Source organism: Echinops telfairi, unplaced genomic scaffold, assembly GCF_000313985.2.
Source record: "Echinops telfairi isolate 266 unplaced genomic scaffold, ASM31398v2 ScPeMD7_7468;HRSCAF=8506_0, whole genome shotgun sequence".
Classification (NCBI taxonomy): Eukaryota; Metazoa; Chordata; class Mammalia; order Afrosoricida; family Tenrecidae; genus Echinops; species Echinops telfairi.
In genome coordinates this window covers 35,604,222-35,628,834 of record NW_022111369.1, presented here as the reverse complement: position 1 = coordinate 35,628,834, position 24,613 = coordinate 35,604,222, and the positions used below count along the sequence as shown (strand labels likewise).

At 41.6% G+C, this 24,613-nt stretch overlaps 1 protein-coding gene across 1 annotated transcript in view; it reads left to right on the top strand.

Moving 5' to 3' along the window:
- Positions 1-24,613, top strand: part of GPAT3 (glycerol-3-phosphate acyltransferase 3) — a 94,373-nt gene that overhangs the window by 45,229 nt on the left and 24,531 nt on the right. The window contains exons 3-4 of the mRNA XM_004703408.2: positions 16,294-16,564; positions 24,158-24,232. Of these exons, the coding sequence (XP_004703465.1) occupies positions 16,294-16,564; positions 24,158-24,232 (346 nt within the window). The remainder of the gene's footprint in view (positions 1-16,293; positions 16,565-24,157; positions 24,233-24,613) is intronic.

Here is a 24,613-nt window from a genome sequence, read left to right as displayed (position 1 = left end):
AGTCTGTCCAGTGGAATAGTGGAGAATGCCCTTCAGAATGGAAGTACAACCATAGGCATAAAGTCCAAAATCATAACTCTCATAAGGAGTTTTAGCCAGAAGGTCCATCTTAACCGACTACATTTAACCTCCCTTCTCTCTTCCCTTCTTGTCTCAGTCAGGTTTAACAGTTTGGTAAACTTTCTGGTAAAAACTGCCATTGCCCGGTGCTTTTTCTGGGCGGGTGGTAGTGGTGGTGAATTTTTTGTTCCTGTACACATGCATCTCTCTATAGTTTTCCTCTGTTAGTGATAGTGGAGTTTTTTTTTTCCCAAAGAAAATGATCCATTTTGCCTGTTTTTTATAAAGTTTATTTCCAAAGGGTTTTGATAGTGCAAATTGTCTCTTATGAGATGTATTCTTTGTTCATATTATTTCTCCCGTGTTATTTCTTTTTCATATTTATCAACTTTGACATTCCTCCCTGTCTCTCTTATTATCTTATTTGGATTAGTAGTGTGTCATTGAGGTGTAATGTTGATGTTACCCATCTTCATGTTTTGAAACAGGTTGTTAGTCACTCTTAATTGGACCACATAGAGAAAAGGTTGGAAAGGATCAGGCATCGTGTCGTAACTCTATAAAATAGGCAAACATGATGAAGTAGCTGTTAGGAAATTCATGTGAATGCCAAGTCAGCACGGACACGTCATAATGGCTGAGCTGATCTTTCCCCTCCATTTCTTTACATGGACTTCATATTGCTTAAAACTTGCGAAATTTTGTAGTGATATTTCATTTTCCCCTATGTTCACATAATCTGTTTGCCATCCTTCCACATTCACTGCTTTTAAGGATACTCAAAAACTCACTGTCCCATAGGGACCCCATAAGACAGAGTAGGACTACTCTCTGTGGGTTTCCAAGACTGTGATGCTTTATGAGACTCGGAAGCCTCATTTTCCTTTCTCAGAGCAGCTGGTGGTTTCAAACTAGTGAACTTGTGATAGCAGCCCAGTGTGTAACCCACTTCAAACTTTACAAAAGCCACCCAAGACCACCGTACTAACAGCAACCACTTTCACTCCACAAATGGAACCAAACTGCCACCTGCCATTAGCGCATTGTTAATTTGAATATCAAATTGTAAAGCTATTATTAATAATTATTTCACAGGTGGGGCAAATCCAAGTCTCGGGGTGGCCAAACGAAGTTTATACAATTTGGTTCCCTTTTTAGGGAAAAGAGTACAGTTGCAGTACAGAATGTGGTGTGGGACCTTGAGAGCCATTGCAGGAACTAGAAACTTAATTGTATGAGCTTCATGGTCAGCCTACTTTTGGGTCAGAGAACTGAACTTACACCTGGAGTCATGGTGGAGGTTATAGGAGAGTTAGGTTTCTCTTGGGATCAAACAGGTAGAAAGCAATTTTCTCCTAAATGCGGTTGTGTAACAGTTTAGTTCAGTTCTTAATGAAGATTAGACAGACATAAAAGGTTTCATAATATAACGAACCTAAAAAAAAACCCCAGTGACTTTCTTCGTGAGCTTTGATCTATTTAATCTTCAAGATGTGTACAGAAGCTTCCTGAGCCTCTGAGGGATTTTAGGAGTAAGAATATTGCAGGGCATCTGTGGACATGGCTGAACTATAAAACTGAGGGGCACTGGGTGGCCTCTGTCCAGGGACTGGGTGCTGTTGTTCTTGCCCTGGGAAGGCCCAGGGCACTGAGTGAGACAAAATGAGATGGGTTCCAAGCTGTGAGAGGTTTCTACCATGGTAAAAGAAAATAGAGTGACTTGAGTTATGGATTTTCTGTGAGCCAATCTAAGCAAATTACTCCAAAATACACCATTCCATTCCTGTTAGATGGTAACCACACATAGGCTGTTTATCCATTATCACTCCAGTTCTTCTCTCAAAAGACAGAAAAATACTAGGTGTTCCTCAGGGCTTCCTGTTTAACAAGGAAAAACTGCAGGTGTTGAGGATTGAGGGGGGAAAATGCTTATGAATTTAGGGGTTGTGAAAGGGCAATGTTGGGGAGACGCAGGTGGAAGTCCAGGCTTGGAGATAGGAGAATACATGAAGTCACAGATTTGGCTTCAGATTTTAGCTCTCTTCCTTATCTTGCTTTGTGGTTCCGGCCAAGTTATTCAACCCTTTCCTTCTTTGGTTTCCTTGTGTGTGAAATGGAATAGTAAACAATACTGCATAGGATTATCTGAAAATATGTGTAAAAGGTTTAGGACACAACCCAGTATAAGGAAATAGTCAACAAATGCCTGTTGCCTTCTGCTTTAAAAAGGCTGATTCAGAATAATCTTGGGAAGGATAGGTAGGTATGGGTAGAACTTCTAATTGAGATTATAATTTGAAATAGGGGAGACTCTTAAAAGTAACCTGTTTTTCTTATGAAAATGGAGGTGTGACTCCCACATTGAAACATGTAAATCTTTGTAAATATCAAGTGCATTCGGCTAGATACATTTTATATACTTAATGTGAAGAGACGTATCAAAGGCATAGCGGGTTTGGCAGGCATGTGTGTCTTGGGTGCCACTTGAAGGCTGACACCCCTGAGCAGGCTTATCAACTGTGTGTTAAACTTGATTCCAAATCAAACAAACTCCATTCTGACTCAGAGTGACTCTGTAGGGCAGGGTAGAATTCCCTCTTTGGGTTTCCAACGCTGTAAATGTTTGCAGGGGCAGTAAGCCTCATCTTCTGTGGAGAGGCTGGTGGGTTTGAACTGCTGATGTTGGGATGAACAGTCCAACTGGTACATAAACCACTACATCAACAAATCTTCTCTGCCAATTGATACTTCAAAATAGTTGTACACCCTCAGCTACAAAGTATGAGAGTTCTGATTGCTCCACAGCTTCTCCAACACTTGATATTATTGTTTTTTTAAATTTTACCTATTCTAATGGTATGTAGGAGGAGCTTGGTTGGCCTAGTGGTTACACATTAGGCTGATAACCGCAAGGTCAGCAGTTCAAAGCCACCAGCCGATCCTCTGGAGAAAGATCAGACTTTCTACTTCCATAAAGAATTATGGTCTCAGAAACCCACAAGGGCCGGTCTACCTTGTCCTATAGGGCAATTATGAGTCAGAATCAACTCAGTGGCAGGGAACTTGATTGAGTGGCATGTAGTAGTATCTCATTTTGGTTTTAAAAGTAGCATCAACTTAGTTTTCCTCACTATTAAAATAATAAATATGCTATCCATGATACACAGTTAAGAGCTCATGACACATGGAATCCAGGTCAGATAAACCCCTCAGGAGCAGACATGGAAGTGGTGATACCAGCAAGGTGGGGGTAAGGTGGGGGGAGGAGGTGAGGAAGGGCGAACTGACGCATCATTTATTCAATGTCCAACTTAAAGAGGTCTTGTGCAGCAGCTTTACCCACAGCAACACCCCTTTTTTGATCTCTTGACTGCTACTGCCAGGAGCATTGATTGTGGTTTCAAGCGAAACAAAATTCTTGACAACTTCAACCTTTTCTCCATTTATCATGTTACCTATTGGTTCTGTTGTGAGGATATTAGTTTTCTTCATTGAGTTGTAATCCATACTGAAGGTATGGTAATGTGTAGTGGCTTATACATTGGGCTGCTAACTGCAAGGTCAGCAGTTCAAAATCACTAGCCACCCTCTGAGCAAAAGATCAGGCTTTCTATTCTTGTGACAGTCTCAGGAATCTACAGGGGCAGTTTTACCCTGTCCTATAGGGCTCCTATGGATTGGAACTGACCGGATGACATTGAGCTTTGAGTTTGAGCACTCCATAGTCATTTGAAATATTCCTTTGTGCCCCCGCCATGTGGTTTTCATGGAAGATGAGGGTCTAGTTCCCATTTCCTTGATACAGTGCAATGGTTAGTGGTGAGCACATACTCTGATACAGAACAATGACAGGATTTTCCTGGCATTTTTCAAGCAAAAGGGAAAGGAGTGAGGCTTCCTCCATGTTCTGCAATTATGGAAGAAACGTGTCTGAGAAAATAAAATTGATGTCCACCAAGAGATGGGAAGAAGGTGGGAGTTGATGGTCCCTAGCAAACCAGTTATAACTCACTTCAGCCCATGGGTAGGTAAGAACATTCTACATGCTTCCAGGGGGTCCCTTTTCTCTCAACTGAGTTTGACTTGTGTTTCTGGCACAACTAAAAAAATTCCAATGTGTTTTACTTAAAAAATCATGAATTGGGGGGTCACATACTGTTTTCAGATTTTTAAAAGCCTGCCAACTCTGGAAGCTAACCTAAGATTGCGAAGGAAGGTAAAATGTTAATTGCCATATGTTCAAGAATGTTCTAGTGATTCGTCACTGTCTGGTGATTGGCGCTAGAATGGATCGCTTTTAGAAGTGATTCGGTTGCCATCGACATCGCTCTGCTTGCTGCAATTTAAGAGGACTTGAAGCACTTCACTGATGAATATCAAAGAGCCTTCAGTAAGAGTTATACCTCAACAGAAAGAGAACAGAAATGTTCAAAACTGGGCGCATAAGCAATGTCACAAGACGTGGAGAAAAGATTGAAGCTGTCAAGGATTTTATTTTATTTGAATCTGCCATCAACACCTGTAGAAGTAGCGGTCAGCATATCACAGAACTTTTTGCATTGGTAAAATTTGTTGTGTTGAAAACAAACAAAAGTGTCGAAAACAAACAAAATCCAAATCGATCACTTGGAAGACTCTGGGTATGCCTGACCCAAGCCCAGTCTTTTGAACTGGCTCTTAATGTGTGCGAAAGCTAGATTATGAGCAAGAAAGACCAAAGAATAGTTGATGCTTTTGAATCGTTGTGTTGATGGAGAGTGCTGAATGTGCATGGGTGTCAGAAGACAAACAAGCCTGTGTTGGAGGAAGCACAGCCAGCCATAAAGCTCCTTGGATGTGAAGGTGGGGAGACTTGGCTTCCCTTACTTTGGACCCGTGATCAGAAGGACCCACCCCCTGGAGAAGGACAGGATGCTTGGTAAAGTAGGTCAGTTAAAAAGAGAATGCCCTTCAATGGGATGGATTGACAGTGACTGCAATAATGGGCTCAAACATAGTAGGCAATGATTGTGAGGATGGTGCAGAATCGGACAGTTTTATTCTATTGCACACAGCGTCCCTATGGGTCAGAGAAGACAGCTCTAGCAATAGCAACAGCACATTGCCATTGAAGAAGCATGAACACTGAGGAACAGTCATCATTTCCTGGGAGAATTTGGACCAAATAATTTGAAGTTTCTTCCAAGATACTTCACTTGCATGTTTTTTGGGGGAATTGGAGATTTATATGCGTATGGGATGTTGTCATCAGAACACAGGTATTGGCTCAGTTGAGAATTCTCTATTAATTTGACGGCACTATGTTAAGATAGTTGGTGTGATCGGTAAATGGCGAAGCCTACATGTCAGTGACTGACCAGGAGCCTTGCCTCCCCTTAGGCATGACCACTTCTGTTCTTTTTTAATTCCAACAGCAATGGTCCACCTCACTCCCCATCCCCAACCACATACGAGTGATAGAATTACATTGCTGTGGGTTCGTCTTTAGTTAATCACATTTCTGGGTCAGCATGGAAGTTGGGAGAAGGGAGAGGAGGGTCTATGCCTGGCTCCCATGTCAAGGAGCCTGCCTGGAAGATGAGCACTTCATGTCAGGACCCTCCCCCACAAAAAAAACACCCCCCAAAAAACAAAACACCCCCCCCCAAAAACCCAAACAAACCAAGACAAAACAAAAAACAACACTTGAAACTCACTGCCATTCAGTCTCTGAATCGTCATGGTCTGTGACCCCAAAGGGCAGGATAGCACTGCCCCATGGGTTCCTGTGACTCTTTACATGGGTGGAAAGCCTTGTCTATCTCCTGTGGAGGGACTTGCGTGATCTTGTAGTTAGTAGCCCATCCTCTATGTTACCAGGGCTCTTCCGGGCCAGAAAACGGACCTGCTCTCTACGTGGTTCAAGGAACCTTCGTGGCGCAGCAGTTCATTGGTCAGCTGCTAAGGGAACACTTCATGGTTCGAATCCATTCGCCACTCTCACGAGCAGGACGTGGCAGTTTGCTTCCATAACGATTGTTGTCCATGAGGCAGTTCCACCTTGTCCTGTAGGCTCACTGTGAGTTGGAATTGGCTCAACCATAATGGATATCTATGTGGTTGGGTCTAGGACAGGTAAATCCTTCCCTGCCCCAAGCTTAATAATCGGATAAATCAATACCGTAACCAAACCCACTGCCACTGAATCCATTCTGACTCAAAATGACTGTATGCGACAGAGTAGAACTAACCTCAGGGGTTCACGAAGCTGTAAATCCTTATCGAAGTAGAAATTTTCATCTTTTCCCCTTAGGACAATCAAACTACCGACTTTGCAGTTAGCAGCTCAACATGTAACCCATTTCACTACCAAAATAACAGACACAAAGCTCACTGTCAGCGGGTCGATGCAGACACATAGTGGTAGAACTGCCCTGTGAGTTTCTAGAAAGCGTCATCTTTCTCCCAAGTAGTGGCTGGTAGTTTCGAACTATTGACCTTACAGTTAGCAGCCCAACTTATAATCACTCTGCCATGAGGGCTCCTAATAATTGGATAATGGATATGTAAATATATGTCTCACTAAGAATTTTAAAACATTGAAGTATAACATGTATAGAGAAGAGCGTTATTTGTTGAGTCATAACCTCCTCTCACCCCCTCAAAAATATGTGCCTTAAATCCTAATCCCTAAACCTGTTTTAAGAGCCCTGGTGGTACTGCCATGGTGCTACTGCTCTCTGGGCTACTCATGTCAGGTTCTAGCTGAAAAGCTCATGAGAAAAATTCTGAGCTTCTGACTTTTGAAACCTGGTCTACCAGGAGGTTCATGATCTACTTCTGTATAGAAGACAATAACTCCACTTTAAGTCCACAGTGAACCCGATTTCTCTAATTGCCAGAGGACCGAAACACTGGTGTGAATTATAAATGGACAGTTATTTCAAGAGTTCACTCATTTCATTTAGAGTTCATTATGCTCCCGATGCTTTTAACTTTAACCTCCATTTCTACAGAGTTCTCTTATCTAGCATTATTTATACACAAGTGACTTGCTAAAGACACAGGGGCATAGAGCAGTTTATGCAATTTATCTCTTACACTAGATAGAGCAATAATTTTTATTTTCATCGAAGCATGGACTGTGGTATTGACCAAACCATTTGGTTCAAGGACAAAGTTCCCATGTCTATGGTTTTTAAAAAAATTGCTAAATAAAAAACTCCTTATAACTGTTGACTTGTAAAACAAGGAGATATTTCCTAGGTGTATCGGGGTTTTAATAATCTAAGAACTAATTTTGGATTATAATGGAAAGCATTTTGCTTTTCATCTGATTATTTTTATATTTTGGTGGGTGGGTGGGGTGGTGTCAATTGGTGACATTATTCTGAAAAAATAACTTATTTGTAATAATTGAGTTTAATGATTAGAAGATTAACATTAGAATTGTATCTATGGGATTACACCAGGTACAGTATTGGTTTTAAATACACACTGAAGACTTTTGGTTCATTTACAAACATGTCTTGGGATCAAAATAAATATTTTCTCTCTTTTTAAAAAAAATAATTTTATTGGGAGCTCGTACAACTCTTATCACAATCCATCCATCCATTGTGTCAAGCACATTTGTACATTCGTTGCCATCATCATTCTCAAAACATTTCCTTTCTACGTGAGCCCTTGGTATCAGCTTCTCATTTATTCTCCCTTAAAAAAAGTATTTTATTTATTTTTATTTCTCTCTAATTTGCACTTTGATGCCTGATACATAGTGAATATCCATCATATATTGATTGAATTAAATGTTTTCCCTGTCAGCAGTTTATTGACTTAAATTGAATCAAAGTGGCAATTCTGATCTTTAATTATCAGTATATTTCAGGAAGTGTTAGGTAGCCAGAGAGGGACAGGGGGGTTGTCCCTCCCATGCCTGCACAGGCTCCCTACAGGAGGTTGGGAAGAAAAATCAGGCGACCATTAGCCACCCATGGAGATCTTAACTGAGCATGCTCCAATTCAGGCCCTCAAGCCAGGTGGGCATTACACCTGGGTGGCCCAAAGTAGGTCCAGGTGGGCTTGATTCAGCCAATGGGTCAACCAATACCTTGGACCAAGCCTACCCAGCCAGAGGTTTAAAATACCCGGCAGTATTTTATGAAAGAGGCGGTCTCTTTTGTCTTGTTCCTGCGCCTGCTCCATCGTGCCTTGGTCTCTGGCCTCAGTTCACCATGTGTGGCCGTGCAGTCCCACGAGGTTGCCCGTGTTCAGCTGTGAGCCCCAGTGCGGCACACATGCGGTTTGGCACGCTTCCCTGAAATAGCGGTACTCCTTTTGAGCCTGTAAAATCTGAAACTTCTTCCCTCTTTCATAAACACTCACGTGGCTTTACAAGTTAGGCTTCGGTGTGAATTCCTTCCTGTGCGAAACCAGGAACCGGGGTATTGTCCACTCGGAGAAACCTAAAGAAAGGAACATTGTTTTCAGTTGGCCTTCTTTTAGTACCTGCTTTTGCAAAAATATCCATCTTCAGATTCCCTAGTGCTGCTTTTCTCACAGTTTAGGCCAGAAGGGAATTCAGGGCGCTGACTCTAGGGGAAGAAGGCCCCTTCTCTTGGCCTGCCTTTGGGGGTGGGGGATGCCCTTGTCTGTTTACGACCTCTTAGGGTCTTGGCTGCCTTGTGTCTTGTATCATCCCCTCCATTTGTGCTCACTTACTTTTCCCTTCTGTGTCTCAGAAGACAGGAGTCTTAGAAGAAAAGACATGTCAGCAGATCAGTACAGCGCCATAGCAAGTAGGACTACAGAAGGCACTGTGCTTGGGATACTTCCACTATTCTAGATAGAACACTTTACAGGTTGATTCAGGGTCTCCTGACCAAGGCTATGACTTAGGGCCAAGTGGACCCTAGCACCCCAGATTCCATCAAGGACACATCAGACAAGGCCCCAAGGACTAGACTGCCCACCCTGGACTGACTAGGGAGAGGTAGTAATCAAATCTCTAATACACTCTGCTTGAGGGCAAAGCTATTCATATTGTCAGTTAATAGTCAGGGACTCAGTGGAAGCGGAATCTCTGTGGAGACGAAATGAATTTAGGGCTTTCACTGTACTCCATAGCCTTCTGAAAACCTAGTGCTCAGAAATTAAGCCCTAATACACAAGGTAGACATTACCCTAACAAATGGGAGAAATTAGACTGGTGTCAAGAGAAAGGATACTGGGCACCATCCAAAGCTAAAACCCAGGAGAACAGATTTCATTAGCTCTCAAGGCTGGAAAACAACCCTTTCTTTGGTGAGACCACCTGGCCAGCCTTTCAGAATATGAATGCTGCCCATGCATGTTCTGAGGATTTTGTGGAGCTTCAACTCAGTCATCCATGCTCACTGTAACGCAAGCCTGCTCTTTTGGTTTCGGGTGGCCTCAGTCTCCTCGTACAGCTTAGTCATGACCTCACTAACTCCCCCTAGGTCTCATTATCCTGGTTTTGGGGCATGCAAGTCACACCCCATCAGCTTTTGGCAGAAAGTTGTCTTGGTACAATTGAATAGCTGCCTTGCATTCTCAAGCCAAATGTACGGAGCTATGATTCTTTGAAACTTAGAATCACGTACACTTGGGCAGTCTTTCTTCCCTTCTTCCTTCTTATAGTTCTGATTATCTCCTAACTGCTTTTCTTTTATTGGAAAGCCACACATATTTTCGCACCAACTTGCCCCACTGGCCCATTTCCTGCCTGCAGAATTCAAGGAAGTTTATTTCTTTTTCTTTCTTAATCACAATTTTTTAAATTGTCAAGTAGGTGTAGGTATAAACCACCCTTTCCTTGATTTCTCTTCTTCCTCTTGTGGACTGTTATCTTCCTTGAGGCTGTTGGTTTTCAGTTTTCTTTCACATTATACTATTTACCTTTCAGCTTTAACTGATGGGATTTTGTGCTTTGGTGATTGAATGGATCCATTAGTCTCTAACAAAATGTTGGGACACAAAGTCCTTGGTGAGAGTTTTAGAGCGCATGGTTTTAGTTTGTGCAACAGAATTCTCCAAATGTTCTGGTTTCATTTTGCCAAGTTCATTTTTAAGCTTACCCCTTTCCTCATAGTTCACTATGAGCACCAAGAAGAAACCACACTAGCCCTTTAAGATCTAACTTAGAAGTCCCTTGGCAAAATATTCAAGTTTATCACTTACAAATTCTACCTTCAACCAAACATTTGAACATAATTTAGACTAGTTATTTACCACACCTAAAAAAGGTACTTCCACTTTTCAATCACATGTTCATCATTTCCTTTTACAGTCTCACCAGAAGCACATTTATCATCTACATTCCTAGCAACATTCTGTTCATGACAAAAGAAGCTTTCAGTTCTTTCTGAACTCTTACTAAAATTGCCATTGACATCCATAATTATACCAATATAGTCTCTTCAAGGCAAACTAACGTTTAACTGTGAAGCCCATAAAAATTCCTCTCTCTACATGACTGCTTCCACATTTTAGGTATTTTTTAAAGCAGCACCCAACTCTGTGTACAAAATTCTGCCTGGTTACCTAGTGCTGATTTAACAGAAACATCACAAGTGGGTGGCTGTCATGAGAAGACATTTATTTTCTAAAAGTTTAGAACAGCGGTTCTCAACCTGTGGGTTGCGACCCTTTCACAGGGGTCACCTGATTCATAACAGTATCAAAATTTAAGTCTTGAAGTAGCAACTAAAATCATTCTATGGTTGGGGGTCACCACAACATTAAAGGAACTGTATTAAAGGGTCAGGACATTAGGATGGTGGAGGGTCACTGATTTAGAAAGCTACAAGCCAGAATCAAGTATGCTAGATCTAGGGTAAGGCTCTTTCTCTGTCTTAGATAAGCTCCTTACTGCTTTTCCTCTTCTATTCCTTGGTGATCATGTGGAATGTATTTTTCCTTTCTGTTTGTGTTTACTAGTTTGTTTGATTTATACGTTCTTTTACATCTCAAATAGGATTGACCTAAGACACACTGTACACACTCATTAATAGAACAGAAAAATAAATCAATTCCTAAATGCATCTATAGCTACAGGAATAAGGGTTTCTCCCAAGTTGTCTCCCCAAAATGTATGCCAAACTTAGCTGCTTGCAAATGACTATACACTTGGAGGTCATCAGGAGTAGATCAGGGGTTATTCTCCCTAAGAGCTATCAGCCACCTAGAACAAGCAGTCACCACTGTTTATCCCACAACAAGTAGGGCCCACTCCCTTCTGATAAGGATAGTAGTTGTCTGTTTCCTTGTAGGAGATGCCAGAGAGGTCAAATCTGCCCTACGATGACCAAGGTTAGGCCGCCATGATGAATCTAGGGTTCACCCATCTTGTCACAAGTATACCCCTAGACCTTCCCATTCCTATGGGCACACCCCTAGCTCATCCCCTTCCTGTCACGCTTATGCCTATCATACATCCCTTCCTACAATGTGTGCGCCTATTGTACTGCCCCTTCCTGTGACATGTGGCTACCTGTAACTATGCCCCCGAAGTAGATATAACCCTTGGTTAGCAATAAAGTTAGGGTTCTCTCCTGCGCTCGTGGCTGGGCTCCCTCCACGAGGACCACCAAGCGGGGCCGAGGTGAGCATGCTACCATGAAATGTGTCTGACTCCATTAATTCAATCTCTCCTTTACCTCTCATGCTCTCTATGGCTTTACTATACTCTTTATTTATTATCGCTGTACAATTGTGCCTACCGGGCCTGTGATAATATGTTGGGGACCCTCTTCTCCCTACACACAGGAAGGGGCAGTACAATAGGCATGCACATCATAGGGAGGGGATGTAGGCATAAGCGTGATGATAGGCATAAGCATGACAGGGAGGGGTTGAGCTAGGGGTGTGCACATAGGAATGGGAGGGACTAGAGGTATACATGTGACAAGATGGGCGGACCCTAGATTCATGATGATGGCCTAACCTTGGTCACCCTTGGGTGGACTTGGCCTCTCTGGGGTCTCCTACAAGGAAGCAGTCAACTACTATGCTTATCAGAAGGCAGTGAGTCCTACTTGTTGTGGGATAAACAGTGGTGACTGCTTTCGCTAGATAGATAACCCTTAGGAAGAATAACCCCTAACCCCTGTTGACCTCCAAGTGTATAGTCATTCGCCACATGTAGCAAGCAGCTAAATTTGGGATATATTTAGGGGAGACAACTTGGGAGAAATCTTTCTGTTTTCCACACAGTATCTTACAAAATAGTAACCAATTACTTATTAATTTCAAATGGTAAAAACAGTATCTTACAAAATAGTAACCCAAGTTAGCATCATCCATGTGGGGTAGTGCTTCCTAATGTGATCTAGTGAGAAGGTGCTACCATCAGGTAAAACCTGCATCTAACTCTTAGGACATTAGAGGAATCCAAATTAAGGGCATTTTACGTGATCCGCACCCAATTTCGAACATAAAATTTGGCATTTCAAATTCACCCAGCATAGAAGAAAAGACTGGTGTTTAGTCTTTTAAAATGTCAGTGCCTTGAAAGACAAAGAAAGACAAAAGATAATCTCTTATCAAAGGCAACTGAAGAGACTTGATGCATTGATGTCATATGTGATCCTGGTTTGGATCTTGAGACAGCAAAACAATTCTGTAAATCGACAAAATTGGAATAAAATCTGTAGCTTAAATTTAGGATTATATTGATGATGAACTTTTGCATTTTGATAATCACACTATTACTAGATATTAATTTTAATGTCATAATCGATATCAGTTGCTAACCAAAAGGTTGGTTGCTGGAAGCCACAAGCAGAGCTGTTTTGCAGGAGAAAGGTGGGGAAGTCAGCTTCCATAAACACTATAGCCTTAGAAACAACGCCTTCGAGGCAGTTCTCTGCTTGCTGTGAGTTGGAATCAGCTCACAAGCAATGGGTTTGTGTTTTGAGTTAAGGAAATGCATGCTGACTTATTTAGTAAAGGCACGATGCCTGCAACGTATTCTTAAGAGGTTCAGAGGGGAAAAAATCTGTATCCTCATATCTCTATCTCTATCTATACCTATATCTACACTAACATATACATATATAACAAGGGGCCTGCTGACACAATGTTTAAGCTAGGGGCTGCAAATGGAATGGTTGGCAGCACCAGTTCTTGGCAATCTGTTCCCATAGAGAATTAAAGCTTAGGAAACCAGTGGGACACATGTACTCCGTCCTACAGGTTGCTATGAGTTGAGATTGCGTCTATGGCTCACAGCAACAACCACAGAGATTGTACAATAAAGCAGATAATGGGAAAATCTTGTTAACTGGTAAATCTGAGGGAAGTGTGCTACTGTTGCAGTTTCTCATATATTTAGAATTACTGAAAATTACCCAAGAGTGGAATTGTGTTTGGGAGCATAAATCACACCATGGTGTGGCATTCAGCCACAAAGTCTTCAGCCACTAATGACAAGGGCAACCCACCAGCTGCTCTTCAGGACAAAGATTTGGCTCTGTTTCTGTAAAGATTTACATGCTTGAAACATGTGAGGAAATGCTACTCTGTGATATAGGGTGTCTGTGAGTTGGAATTCCTTGTTGGCAATGGATAGCCGATGGAAATCTTTGAATATGCTAGATAGATATTGCCTAAATGTTTTCCAATATGGTTATACTAATCACATTCTTATTGTTCCCTATCCTCATCAATACTTGAGATTTTAAATCTGAATTTAAAATTTTCCCCCACTGAAACACACTGGGAATAATGGATATCCCTTCTAAAAATAATATTTTTCAGAGTAGCCAGGGATAAATGTGGGCATAAAATACCATTATGATTTAGTTTGGAGTTTCTAATTATGATGAGGCTGATCATCTTTTTAAATGTTTGGCTATGGAAGCTTATTCCTTAAGGACTCTCTTCCCATGTTTTTAGTCCAATTTTTGACTTTTTTCTTACAAATTTGTTGTTAAACTACACATATTCCAGAAATTAGTCATTTATCAATTAGGTGCATTGCAGATACCCATGTACTTTTGGAAGAGGCTTAACCAAAATATAAAATTGAGTGATATATTTTATTTGACTTGCACAGAACCCACTAGGTCAGGGGGCAGAGGAAATGTTGAATATGCGAGTGTGTAGGGTTTAGGACCTGACCTCTGTTTACAGTCAACTCCAATATGAAGCAACTTGAGCTTGCATTTTCAACCCGGCTTCTCCGAAAAGGATTATTTTTAGAAGGGCTGGCTACTCTCCCAGTGTGTTTCATTCAGAGATCTGCTAAGCTTGTTCTTCTCTTTCCCTCAAGACTTATAGCTAAATAATGTAACTCTTGAATGGCTAAATAATGGCCAGTACTCGGATTGAGTAACTCACTTGGAGCAGTATTGAAATGTCACCTACAGAGCAAGAGAGCAATTCCATAGGGACAATATCTTGGCTCATCTTTTGATACTAATTGAACTCATTTGAAAGATGGTGAAGAATAGTTTTTAAAAAAAAAGAATGGTTAAATAACTTAGACTTAACTACTAAAGGAAGTACTGTAATCTGAAGATCATTCAGGAATTTGTTTTATGGCTCCAGTCCCAAAGGTAATTAGGCATTTGGCTTTGCATGTAGGTCACTTGGACTAAGATCATAAAAATTGAGTTCCTGGGTATTGCACATGGTCACATGTCAATACATAATACATCTGGCCAGTGGTAACCCCATTGGTAACCAAATGGTTGGCAGTTCCAGTGCACCTAGGAGTGCTTTGGAAGAAAGATCTAGAGATGTATTTTTAGAAAATATGCCATTGAAATTCCCTTTGGAGCACAGTTCTACTCTGACACACAGGAGGTCTCTAAGAATTGATGGAATGAGCCACTGTTGGTAGTCGTGGAAGGAAGTGACCATTGTCCCCACAGACGAGGACACAAGTGACTGGCTTATTTGTTACCCATGGCCACGGAGCTGGTGATGCCTGAAGAGAACCTCGGGCTCCAGGTTCTCCTCCCTCTCTTCGCCAGTGCGTCTGTTTCAAAAAACCAGAATGTTGTAGCTCTGTCTATTGTGGCAAGCATAATCTCTCCAGGGGAAGCTAACGGTTCTCTGTAGTTTCAGGCCATTCTGAGCACTTTCCATGTGCCTCCCTGTGCATATAACGCCAAGCCAACCCCCCTCCAACTCGTGAGTAGATTCTGCATCTTTGTGGGAGCAGAGAGCCTCATCTTTCTTCTATCCATAAAAGGGTTGCTATGAGTTGGTAGTTTGCATTTTTTAAAGCAATTGACTCAGTGGTAGTTTGCTTTTTTAAAATCATTGTATTGGGGGCTTGTACAACTCCTCACAATCCATCCATCCATCCATTGTGTCAAGCACATTTGTACATTGTTGCCATGATCATTTTCAAAACATTTTCTTTCCACTTGAGCCCTTGGTATCCGCTCCTCATTTTTCCCCTCCCACCCTCATGAACCCTTGATAATTTATAAATTATTATTTTTCTCATGTCTTACACTGACCAGTGTCTCCCTTTACCCACTTTTCTGTTGTCCATCTCCCTGGGAGGGGTTTATATGTAGATCATTGTGATAGGTTTTCCCTTCCTCCCCCCACCTTCCTTTTTTAATAGTTTGCTGTGAGGACAGAATATATTTTATTGTTTGCTTCTTTCTTAACTTTTATTATGATTGGGTGAAGTTTTAAAGTGTCTATCTGTTCTCAATAATATATATGCATTTTGTTTCATGTCATTGATTACAGTCCCAACAATACAATAGCTCATCACAAAGGTCGGTAGTTGTTCCTTTTCGATGCTGAACAATATTCCACTGTATGGTTGTACCATATTTTACTTTCTGTTCTCTAACTGATGGACACATAATGTTTCCAGAGTTTGGCTAGTATGAATAATGCTGCTCTGAATGTCTACCTGCCATTTTGTTTGCTTTTTGACTTTATGGTTTTTACTGGGAGGAGAGCAAAAGTCTTTATTATTATATTGTTCATTTACATGTGGGATTTGTTTCTGGGTGTTTGTTCATTTATGCTTTAATGAGGAAATATAAATATTGAAGACCATAGTCGCATCACATTTAATTGTAATCATTGAGTAGAGTCTCAGTATTACATCCTTAGTAATATATTTTAAAAATAAAATCTGCTCCAGGCACCCTATTAATTTTATTCTGCTTGAATTTGGCATTCTGCATAAGTTTTAAAGCTGCCCTTTTGGTCAGTTTATTTTCTGTTGAATGACATTATCTCATGTTTTCTTTTAAGGTATCATCCAACGAGATGAGTCACCCATGGAAAAGGGGCTCTCGGGTCTTCGAGAAAGGGACTTTGAGCTCTCCGATGTCTTTTATTTCTCCAAGAAGGGATTGGAAGCCATTGTGGAAGATGAAGTGACCCAGAGGTTCTCGTCAGAGGAGCTAGTGTCATGGAATCTTCTCACAAGGACCAATGTAAATTTCCAGTACATCAGTCTGAGACTCACCCTGCTGTGGGTGCTGGGCGTCATGGTACGCTACTGTATTCTGCTACCATTGCGGTAAGTCACTCGCCTGACAATTTGTTGAAAGATGGCTCAGTTTTCTTTTGAAATCATAACTACATAAGACGATTGTGGGACTGCTATGTCTTGAATTGTGTCCTCCCAAACATGTGAGGTAAAACCTAAGCCCTAATCCTGTGGCTGTGACCCCATTTGGGCATGGACTTTCTTTGTTATTAGCGCAGGATGTGTTTTAAATGAATCTTTTCTGAAATATAAAAGATTATAAGCAAACAAGTAAACACAAACAGAGGGGAAGACACATACCACAGGATTGCCAAGGAGCCTAGTCACTGAAGAGACAGTGTCTTTCCAGGATGGAGAAAGACTTCCCCTAGAGTTAGTACCATTAGTTCACACTTCTAACCTCTAAACCGAGAAAATGCATTTTTGTATATTAAACTTTCCTACGTGTGGGATTTCTGTTATTGCAGCACTAGCTAACCAAGACAGGCACTAATCCCACTCCTTCCACTTAAAAAACACTACCTAATGACAGAAAAATGGGTGAAGGGAGACATTGGACAGGGCAAGATATGACAAAACAATAATTTATAAATTATCAAGGGTTCATGAGGGAGCGGGGATCAGGGAGGGAGGGGTAAAATGAAGAGCTGATGCCAGGGCCTTAAGTGGAGAGCAAATGTTTTGAGAATGATGAGGGCAATGAATGTACAAATGTGCTTTACACAATTGTTGTATGTACGGATTGTGATGAGTTATGTGAAACCCTAATAAAATGATTAAAAAACAAAAACAAAAAACACTACCCAATGTAATTTCTGCAGGGACTTACAACGTACCTATACTTATAATTGTTCCCTCCAAATTAGATGAGCATTTATAATCCAGTGGTGTACTACAGTTGTGCATTGAGCTGCTAACCACGAGATCAGCAGTTTGAAACCACCAGCCACTCTGTGGGATAAAGATGAGGCTTTCCACTCCCATAGTTTCAGGGCCACTCTACTCTGTCCTGTAGGGTGACTATGAGTCGGAATCGGCTCGATGACAGTGAGATGAATACTTAATCCGGATTCACCCTGCTTTTGCAGTCCTAGATCAAAAGGGAAGTTAGGAAAGAGAACAGGAGAAAGGATGTACAGTTTCACATTTACCAGGGCTTCAGTCAAACGGACTCACTAGAAGCCTTTCCGATCTATGTGGCTCTGAACCTGTTCATCGCCTCATGTTGTTGTTGCTTCCAATGGAGCCAATCCTGACTCATGGAGAAAGGAAAAAAAAAATCCTGAGAGTGGTTACCATCTGGGAGATTACGGTTTAATAGGAGTGAGTTTGTTGTAGTCTAATTCCATTACGATTGCTCACTCGCATTAAAAGTTTTCCAGGAGAGTTCTCCTTCTGCTTCCAAGTTGTACCACCTGGTGAAGAGGCCATTGGAACAACAGTGTGGAGCATAAACATGGAGAAGCAACCCTGGGAGTAGGAAGGAAGCTGCGAATGGCCTCATCTTGTCAGCGTGGAGTTGGCAAGTAGTAGATAAATGCACCAGCCACAATGTTGCAACTGATCATTGTGCTTCATTTCTCTGAGGCCAGGCATGGTCTTAGCATCCTCTTGACACAGCCTTCAGGCAGTTGATACCAGGCACAGGAGCTGGAACCTCTTTATTCTCCCAAGGGTGGCATATATTTGGCTCATTTAGATTTAGTGCAAGAGCAAAGGATTGCTTAAGTATGGAGTAGCAGTTTTCTACAACCTTCTTTCTATTTTCTTTTCCTTATGTTGCCAATGTGCAGAGATTGGGGCATAGTGTGTCTTTGGGGATCATTTCAGCTGTATTAGCAAAGTGGATTACAGAGTGTCACATAGACTTTTGCTTGAACCTTAAGCCAGTGCTCTTTCAGGGGGGCTCATGGACTCAGAAAGTGCACAAGAAGGCATGCGGGAAGAAAATGCCCATCCTTCTGTTGATGAGAAGCTTCTGTTTCCATCTGTGTACGTAGCATTGTTCTAAGGTGGCTCCCAACAGCACCACATTCTACTTTATAAACAGGGCTTCTATTTCATTGTTTAAAAGATGAAAATTTAGTGAAGTTTGATACATGGATTAGCCCTTGCATTCTCAACTAGTCAGGTACCTAAGGGAAGCATGGATCTTCTACAACACAGAACTTGAGATTCCTTCAGCTCTTCTTGCTTGGCCTTCACCACCTCACGGGGCACAGGGAAGCGTGTATCTAGTTCTAACTAAAGCGGTGTTCACGGCATCCTGATGAAGGCACCTCCTCCAGTAATGCGTGCATCTAAGACTAAGAAGAAAAGAGCAGACTCGAACTCCTACTACTCCACACTCTTTGGGGACAGAGGGATAATAGCAGCAATTGATTCACAGTTAAAAAAAATGAAAAGCAAGCGGTGCTAAAATAGTCTGTGGTAACCATTCATACATTTGCTGTCGGTGAATTGTATGGTATGTGGCTTGTTATCTCTCAGTAAAGCTCTTAAAAAAAAAGTGTATTTTGGTGTCACTTGGAGAACTATCATACTGGCCCACCTAAACTGAGAAATAGAAATTTCTGGACTGTCAAACAAATACAGTGAGGTAGTTAGTTTATTGTGCCAACCTGGCACATGTGGGGTTAATTGAAGGGCGGAGGGATAAATGGCTCAGTGAATCTCGCCTTTCTAGTTCTTGGGTCTCTTGCTTTCTGACGGTCCGACCACGGTGCAGCTGCCTTAGCCAGTTTCCTGCTTCAGCTGGCAAGGCTCACTTCCTGCAAGACATCCCCAAGGAGAAGCCACATGGACCTACCCCTATGCAGCCCTGGGTGCTGGAGCACCCGTGTGGAGACCCCTGCCAGAGCTGAGATGTTTACACATTCTCTGACTCGACTTTCCTCCCGCAGTCAGCATCATTGAGTCTGTTTTGTGAGGTGGAGGAGGACTTTGTGGATTGGTATTGGACATATGGGTTAATGGGTTAATGTTGGACTTGTGGGCTTGGGCAGCACTGGGTTGGGATGTTTTCTTGATGCACACTTAATCTTTATATAAAACTCTCTCTTTTACATGAGTTTCTGTGGATTTGTTTCTCTAAAGTACCCAGACTAACACATACAGAGTTGCTGTAATTTTGAACGCAATTAATTGTTAACATGTTAAAACACAACCCCTTCTGAGTGCATGTGTAGCAACTAGTGTTTCTCATTGGAGAGAATGACAAAACATCTAAAAGTGTTTACATCGTTAATGCGTGTGATTGAATAAGTGTTGTGCTGTTATAAGGTGCTGTCAGCTGACTTCAACTCAGTAATCCCAATTGGTGTAGTAGAACGGCGCCACAGATTTTTACAAAGGAACTCTCATGGTGCAGTGGCTAAGTGTTCAGCTGATAACCAAAAGGCAGGAGGTTTGAACCCGCCAGCCACGCCATGGGAGAAAGAAGGGTCAGTCTGCTTCCATAAAGGTCTCTGGTCTTTGAAATCCTAGGGGAGCAGTTCTACTCTGTTTTCCTTGATTAAATAATATCAAAGTGTTGTGTAAAATAATGATGTTGATCTACTGAGACAGTACAACAGGATGGTCAGGAACGTTGATTCTAGAACCAGGCCAATAGGGTTCAAATCCCAGCTCTGCTATTTCGTATGTCTCAGTCTCCTCTTCTGTAGAATCAGAATGGGAATATTGCCCCGCAGAGTTGGGGGTGAGGGTGGGGAAGGGGCACTTGAATGAATTAAATATATGAGAGTACTAGAGCACTTAGAATATTACCTGGCTCTGAGTATTTGTTGTGATTTTCGCATCATCTAGTATAAAACTGAGGGATTGGCTAAGATAAAGTACTCCAAATAGCTGGTGACAGTTAAAGATGGTTACATGTCAGGAGAAAAGCAGCTTGACAATGGCACCTACTCTTGACCCTGATTTCAACAGCCACTGTAGCCTTCTCACACTCGGCCATTCTGACACAACCTTGGCTGCTCCTTTCAGGTGGGTGCATTGAATTTCTCAACCATTCTGCAAGCATAATGTCTCACAGGAAACTAAGAAGATACTGAGACACCTCTGGGCAGATTTGAAAGGGCAGTGAACTAATTTCTGCCTTCTCCCATTTTACAAAGTAAACTATTTTTTTGGGGGGGGTGGGTGGAACTTGTTTTTAAAATGTGATTAAATGATTGATTTTCTCTTCCTTTGAAACCAAGTTCCATTTATTTAGAAATATGTATTTTACAGCTTACCCCTTTTTTTTAGGGTAATTTTGCTCACATCACTAAAAACAGCTGTGTTCTTTTTGAAGTCATTGAAGTGTGTATTAAGCACACTTCAGAAATGTGGAGGAGTCTTTGTGGAAATTAGAAGTATTGAAGTATTGTCAGCTACCTGACTTGCTAACTTCTGAGTTAAGAAAGAATTTCCGTGAAAGGATTTCTACTTGGCAATCTACTTACTATGAAGAGACTCTGTAAAGTATAACTTTAGAAATTTGCTGCACATTTTAAATTCCTCTGGGAAAATTAAAAAGGTTTATCCCTGTGTTTCCTCAGTAATAAATAAAGAAAAGCAAGTTACTTGAAGACCTTTACAAAAATTCCTTTCATAACCATAGGACACCACACCAAAAATAGTAAAATATGTACGTTCTACCTGAACTTATCTGAAGTTACTTTAGTTACTCCTTCTTAGGATATAACGTTTTTTTCTTGTAGAAGAGATTTATCTTTAGTTTTTGAAAAATCATTTTATTGGGGCCTCGTACAACTCTTTATCACAATCCATACATACATCCATTGTGTCAAGCAATATACGCTTGGTGCCATCATAATTTTCAAAACATTTTCTTTCTATTTGAGCCCTTGGTATCAGCTCCTCATTTTCCCCCTCCCTCCCTCATGAACCCTTGATAATTTATAAATTATTGTTTTATCATGTCTTACACTGACCAATGTCTCCCTTCACCCACTTTTCTGTTAACCACCCCCCTGGAGGGGGTTATGTGTAGATCATTGTGACCGCTTCCCCCTTCCCCCCCACACCTTCCCCTTCCCCTCCTAGTGTTGCTACTCTGATTATTGGTCCTGAGCAGTTTATTTGTCCTGGATTCCCTGTGTTTCCAGCTCTTATATGTACCCATGTACATGCTCTGGTCTAGCCGGATTTGTAAGGTAGAATTGGGGTCACAATAGTGGGACGGGGGAAAGGGAACCATTAAAGAACTAGATGAAAGTGGTATATTTCTATTTTTTTTTGAATCGTTTTATTAAGGGCTCATACAACTCTTATCACAGTCCATACATACATCAATTGTGTAAAGTGCATTTGTACATTCATTGACCTCATCATTCTCAAAACATTTCCTCTCCACTTAAGCCCCTGGTATCAGCTCATTTTTCCTCTCCCTCCCAGCTCCTCGCTCCCTCATGAACCCTTGATAATTCATAAACTATTATTTTGTCATATCTTGCCCTGTCCGACATCTCGCTTCACCCACTTTTCTGTTGCCCGTCCCTCAGGGAGGAGGTCACATGCAGATCCTTGTAATCGGTTCCCCCTTTCCAACCCACCCTCCCACTGCCCTCCCAGTATCGCCACTCTAACCACTGGTCCTGAAGGGATCATCCGCCCTGGATTCCCTGTGTTTACAGTTCCTATCTGTACCAGTGTACACATCCTCTGGTCTAGCCAGACTTGCAAGGTAGAATTGGGATCATGATAGTGGGGGGTGGGGTGGGGGGGTAGGAAGCATTTAGGAACTAGAGGAAAGTTGTATTTTTCATCATTGCTACATCGCACCCTGACTGGCTGGTCTCCTCCCCGAGAAAGTTGTATATTTCAACAGTGCTATACTGCACCCTGACTGGCTCGTCTCCTCCTTGTGACCCTTCTGTAAAGGGATGTCCAATTGTCTGCAGATGGGCTTTGAGTCTCCACTCCACACGCCCCCTCATTCACAATGGTATGATTTTTTGTTCTGGGTCTTTTATGACTGAGACCTGATCCTATCAACACCTCATTATCACGTAGGCTGGTGTGCTTCTTGCATGTGGCCTATGTTGCTTCTCAGCTAGATGGCCGCTTATTTATTTTCAAGCCTTTAAGACCCCAGGTGCTATATCTTTCGGTAGCCAAGCACCATCAGCTTTCTTCACCACATTTGCTTAAGCACCCATTTTTTTCTTCAGAGAGCTTGTCAGGAAGCTCAGCATCATGGAATACCAGGTTATTAGAACAAAGTGTTCTTGTGTTGAGGGAGCACTTGAGTAGAGGCCCAATGTCCATCCGCTATCTTAATACTAAACCTATAAATATATGTGCATAGATCTATTTCCCTGTCATTATATAAAAATATACTTACAAATGTACATGCTTATAGTTAGACCTCTGTAAATGTCCTATGCCTCCTAGCTCATTCTTCTATTTCCTGTTGTTTTCCTCTTGTCCCACTGTCATGTTCTGCCTTCATTCGGGTCTGCCCTTGATCAAGCCCTACTTATCTTTAGTCAAAAAAAAAATTAGTGCTCTTCGGAAGCTAGGATGGCCAGATTCCATTTCATACATACGTATTCAGGAAAGTACCAGTTCCTGAGAAAGGCCAGGATACTTAATAAAGTAGAGAGTCTTGAGAAAGACCTTCATCCAGCGCAGTGGTTCTCAACCTTCCTAATGCAATTCCTCGTGTTGTGGTGACCCCGACCATAAAAACATTTCATTGCTACTTTATAACTGTAATTTTGCTACTGTTCTGAATCGTCATGTAAATATCTGATATGTAGGATGTATTTTCATTGTTAGAAACTGAACATAATTAAAGCACAGTGATTAATCACAAAACAATATATAATTATATATTGTGAAATATTTATTTCTGATGACAAATAAATGAAATTTTGTCTTGAAGCATGGTGTAGCCTGGGTAACAGTCTTCACGCCGGGTACTCATATGTGGGTGTATCTGCATGTGCACGAACCCGCCTGGAGACGGATAGAGAAGCGGTGACTCAGTTCTTAAGACCATCAGAAATATGTATTTTCTGATGGTTTTAGGCAACCGTGGGAAAGGGTCGTTCGACTCCCAAAGGGGTTGCGATCCACAGGTTGAGAACTGCTGAACTAGGGATCGGTCTAGGAGCTGAAAAAGTGAGCGTAAACACACTAGTTCTGAGGCTGGTGTAGGACCAGGTAGTATTTCATTTGGTCGCTGTGAGTGCCATCGGATGGTATTTAACAAGGACAAAACCAAAGGAGCCAAGAGGAAAGGCTTCCTCCTGACTCTTTGATGATTACAGAGACCAAACTCGATAGCTTTGGGGTACTAAGTTTCAGGCTTCTTTCATACATATACTAGCAGCACATACATGTTTATTGTTATTTTGAAAATGTTATCATATTCTGCGCATTATTCTGAAAGTGACTGCTTTTTTCTCTCAGAATCCACCGGTGAACATTCTTACATCCTTACACCACATCCCTTGTAGATTTACCTAGTACCGTGTGGTTGGTTACATCGTGCCCCATGCTGTGAATGTTGCACAGTCTTTATTGGCTTATTTAAGAACGTTTAAGTGACTTAATTTTTCGCCCTGACTACCCCACTAACTTTTGGACTACTTCTCTTTTCTTTCTCAGGGTAACCTTGGCTTTCATCGGGATTAATGTGCTTGTTTTAGGAACTATGGTGGTTGGGCAGCTGCCATACAGCAGGTAAATGTTTCCTTCCGTTAAGCCACAAATAGGATTGTCTTTTTACTTAGCTGTGTCAACAAGGAGCTTAGTTGTCTGATAACTCCATATTGCATTTTATTTGTGGCTTCAGTTCACTCATTAGAACCCTGCTCCCTCCACCTGCAATAGTGTGTATTTAATTTTCCATCATCTGTCATTTATATGGAAAGTGGTTGTTTTTTTACCCAGGGGAAATAAATTGTGGAAGAAAATGGACAGAGACCACCAAGGGAGCATCTATTTAACTTTGTCTGGAATTCATCCTAATAAACTTAGTAGGGTGGGAGCTACTTTGAAAAAAACCCTTTTGTCCAGTATGAGAATTGAACTAGGGAGTATGCCCCGGTCTACAGTATGCTG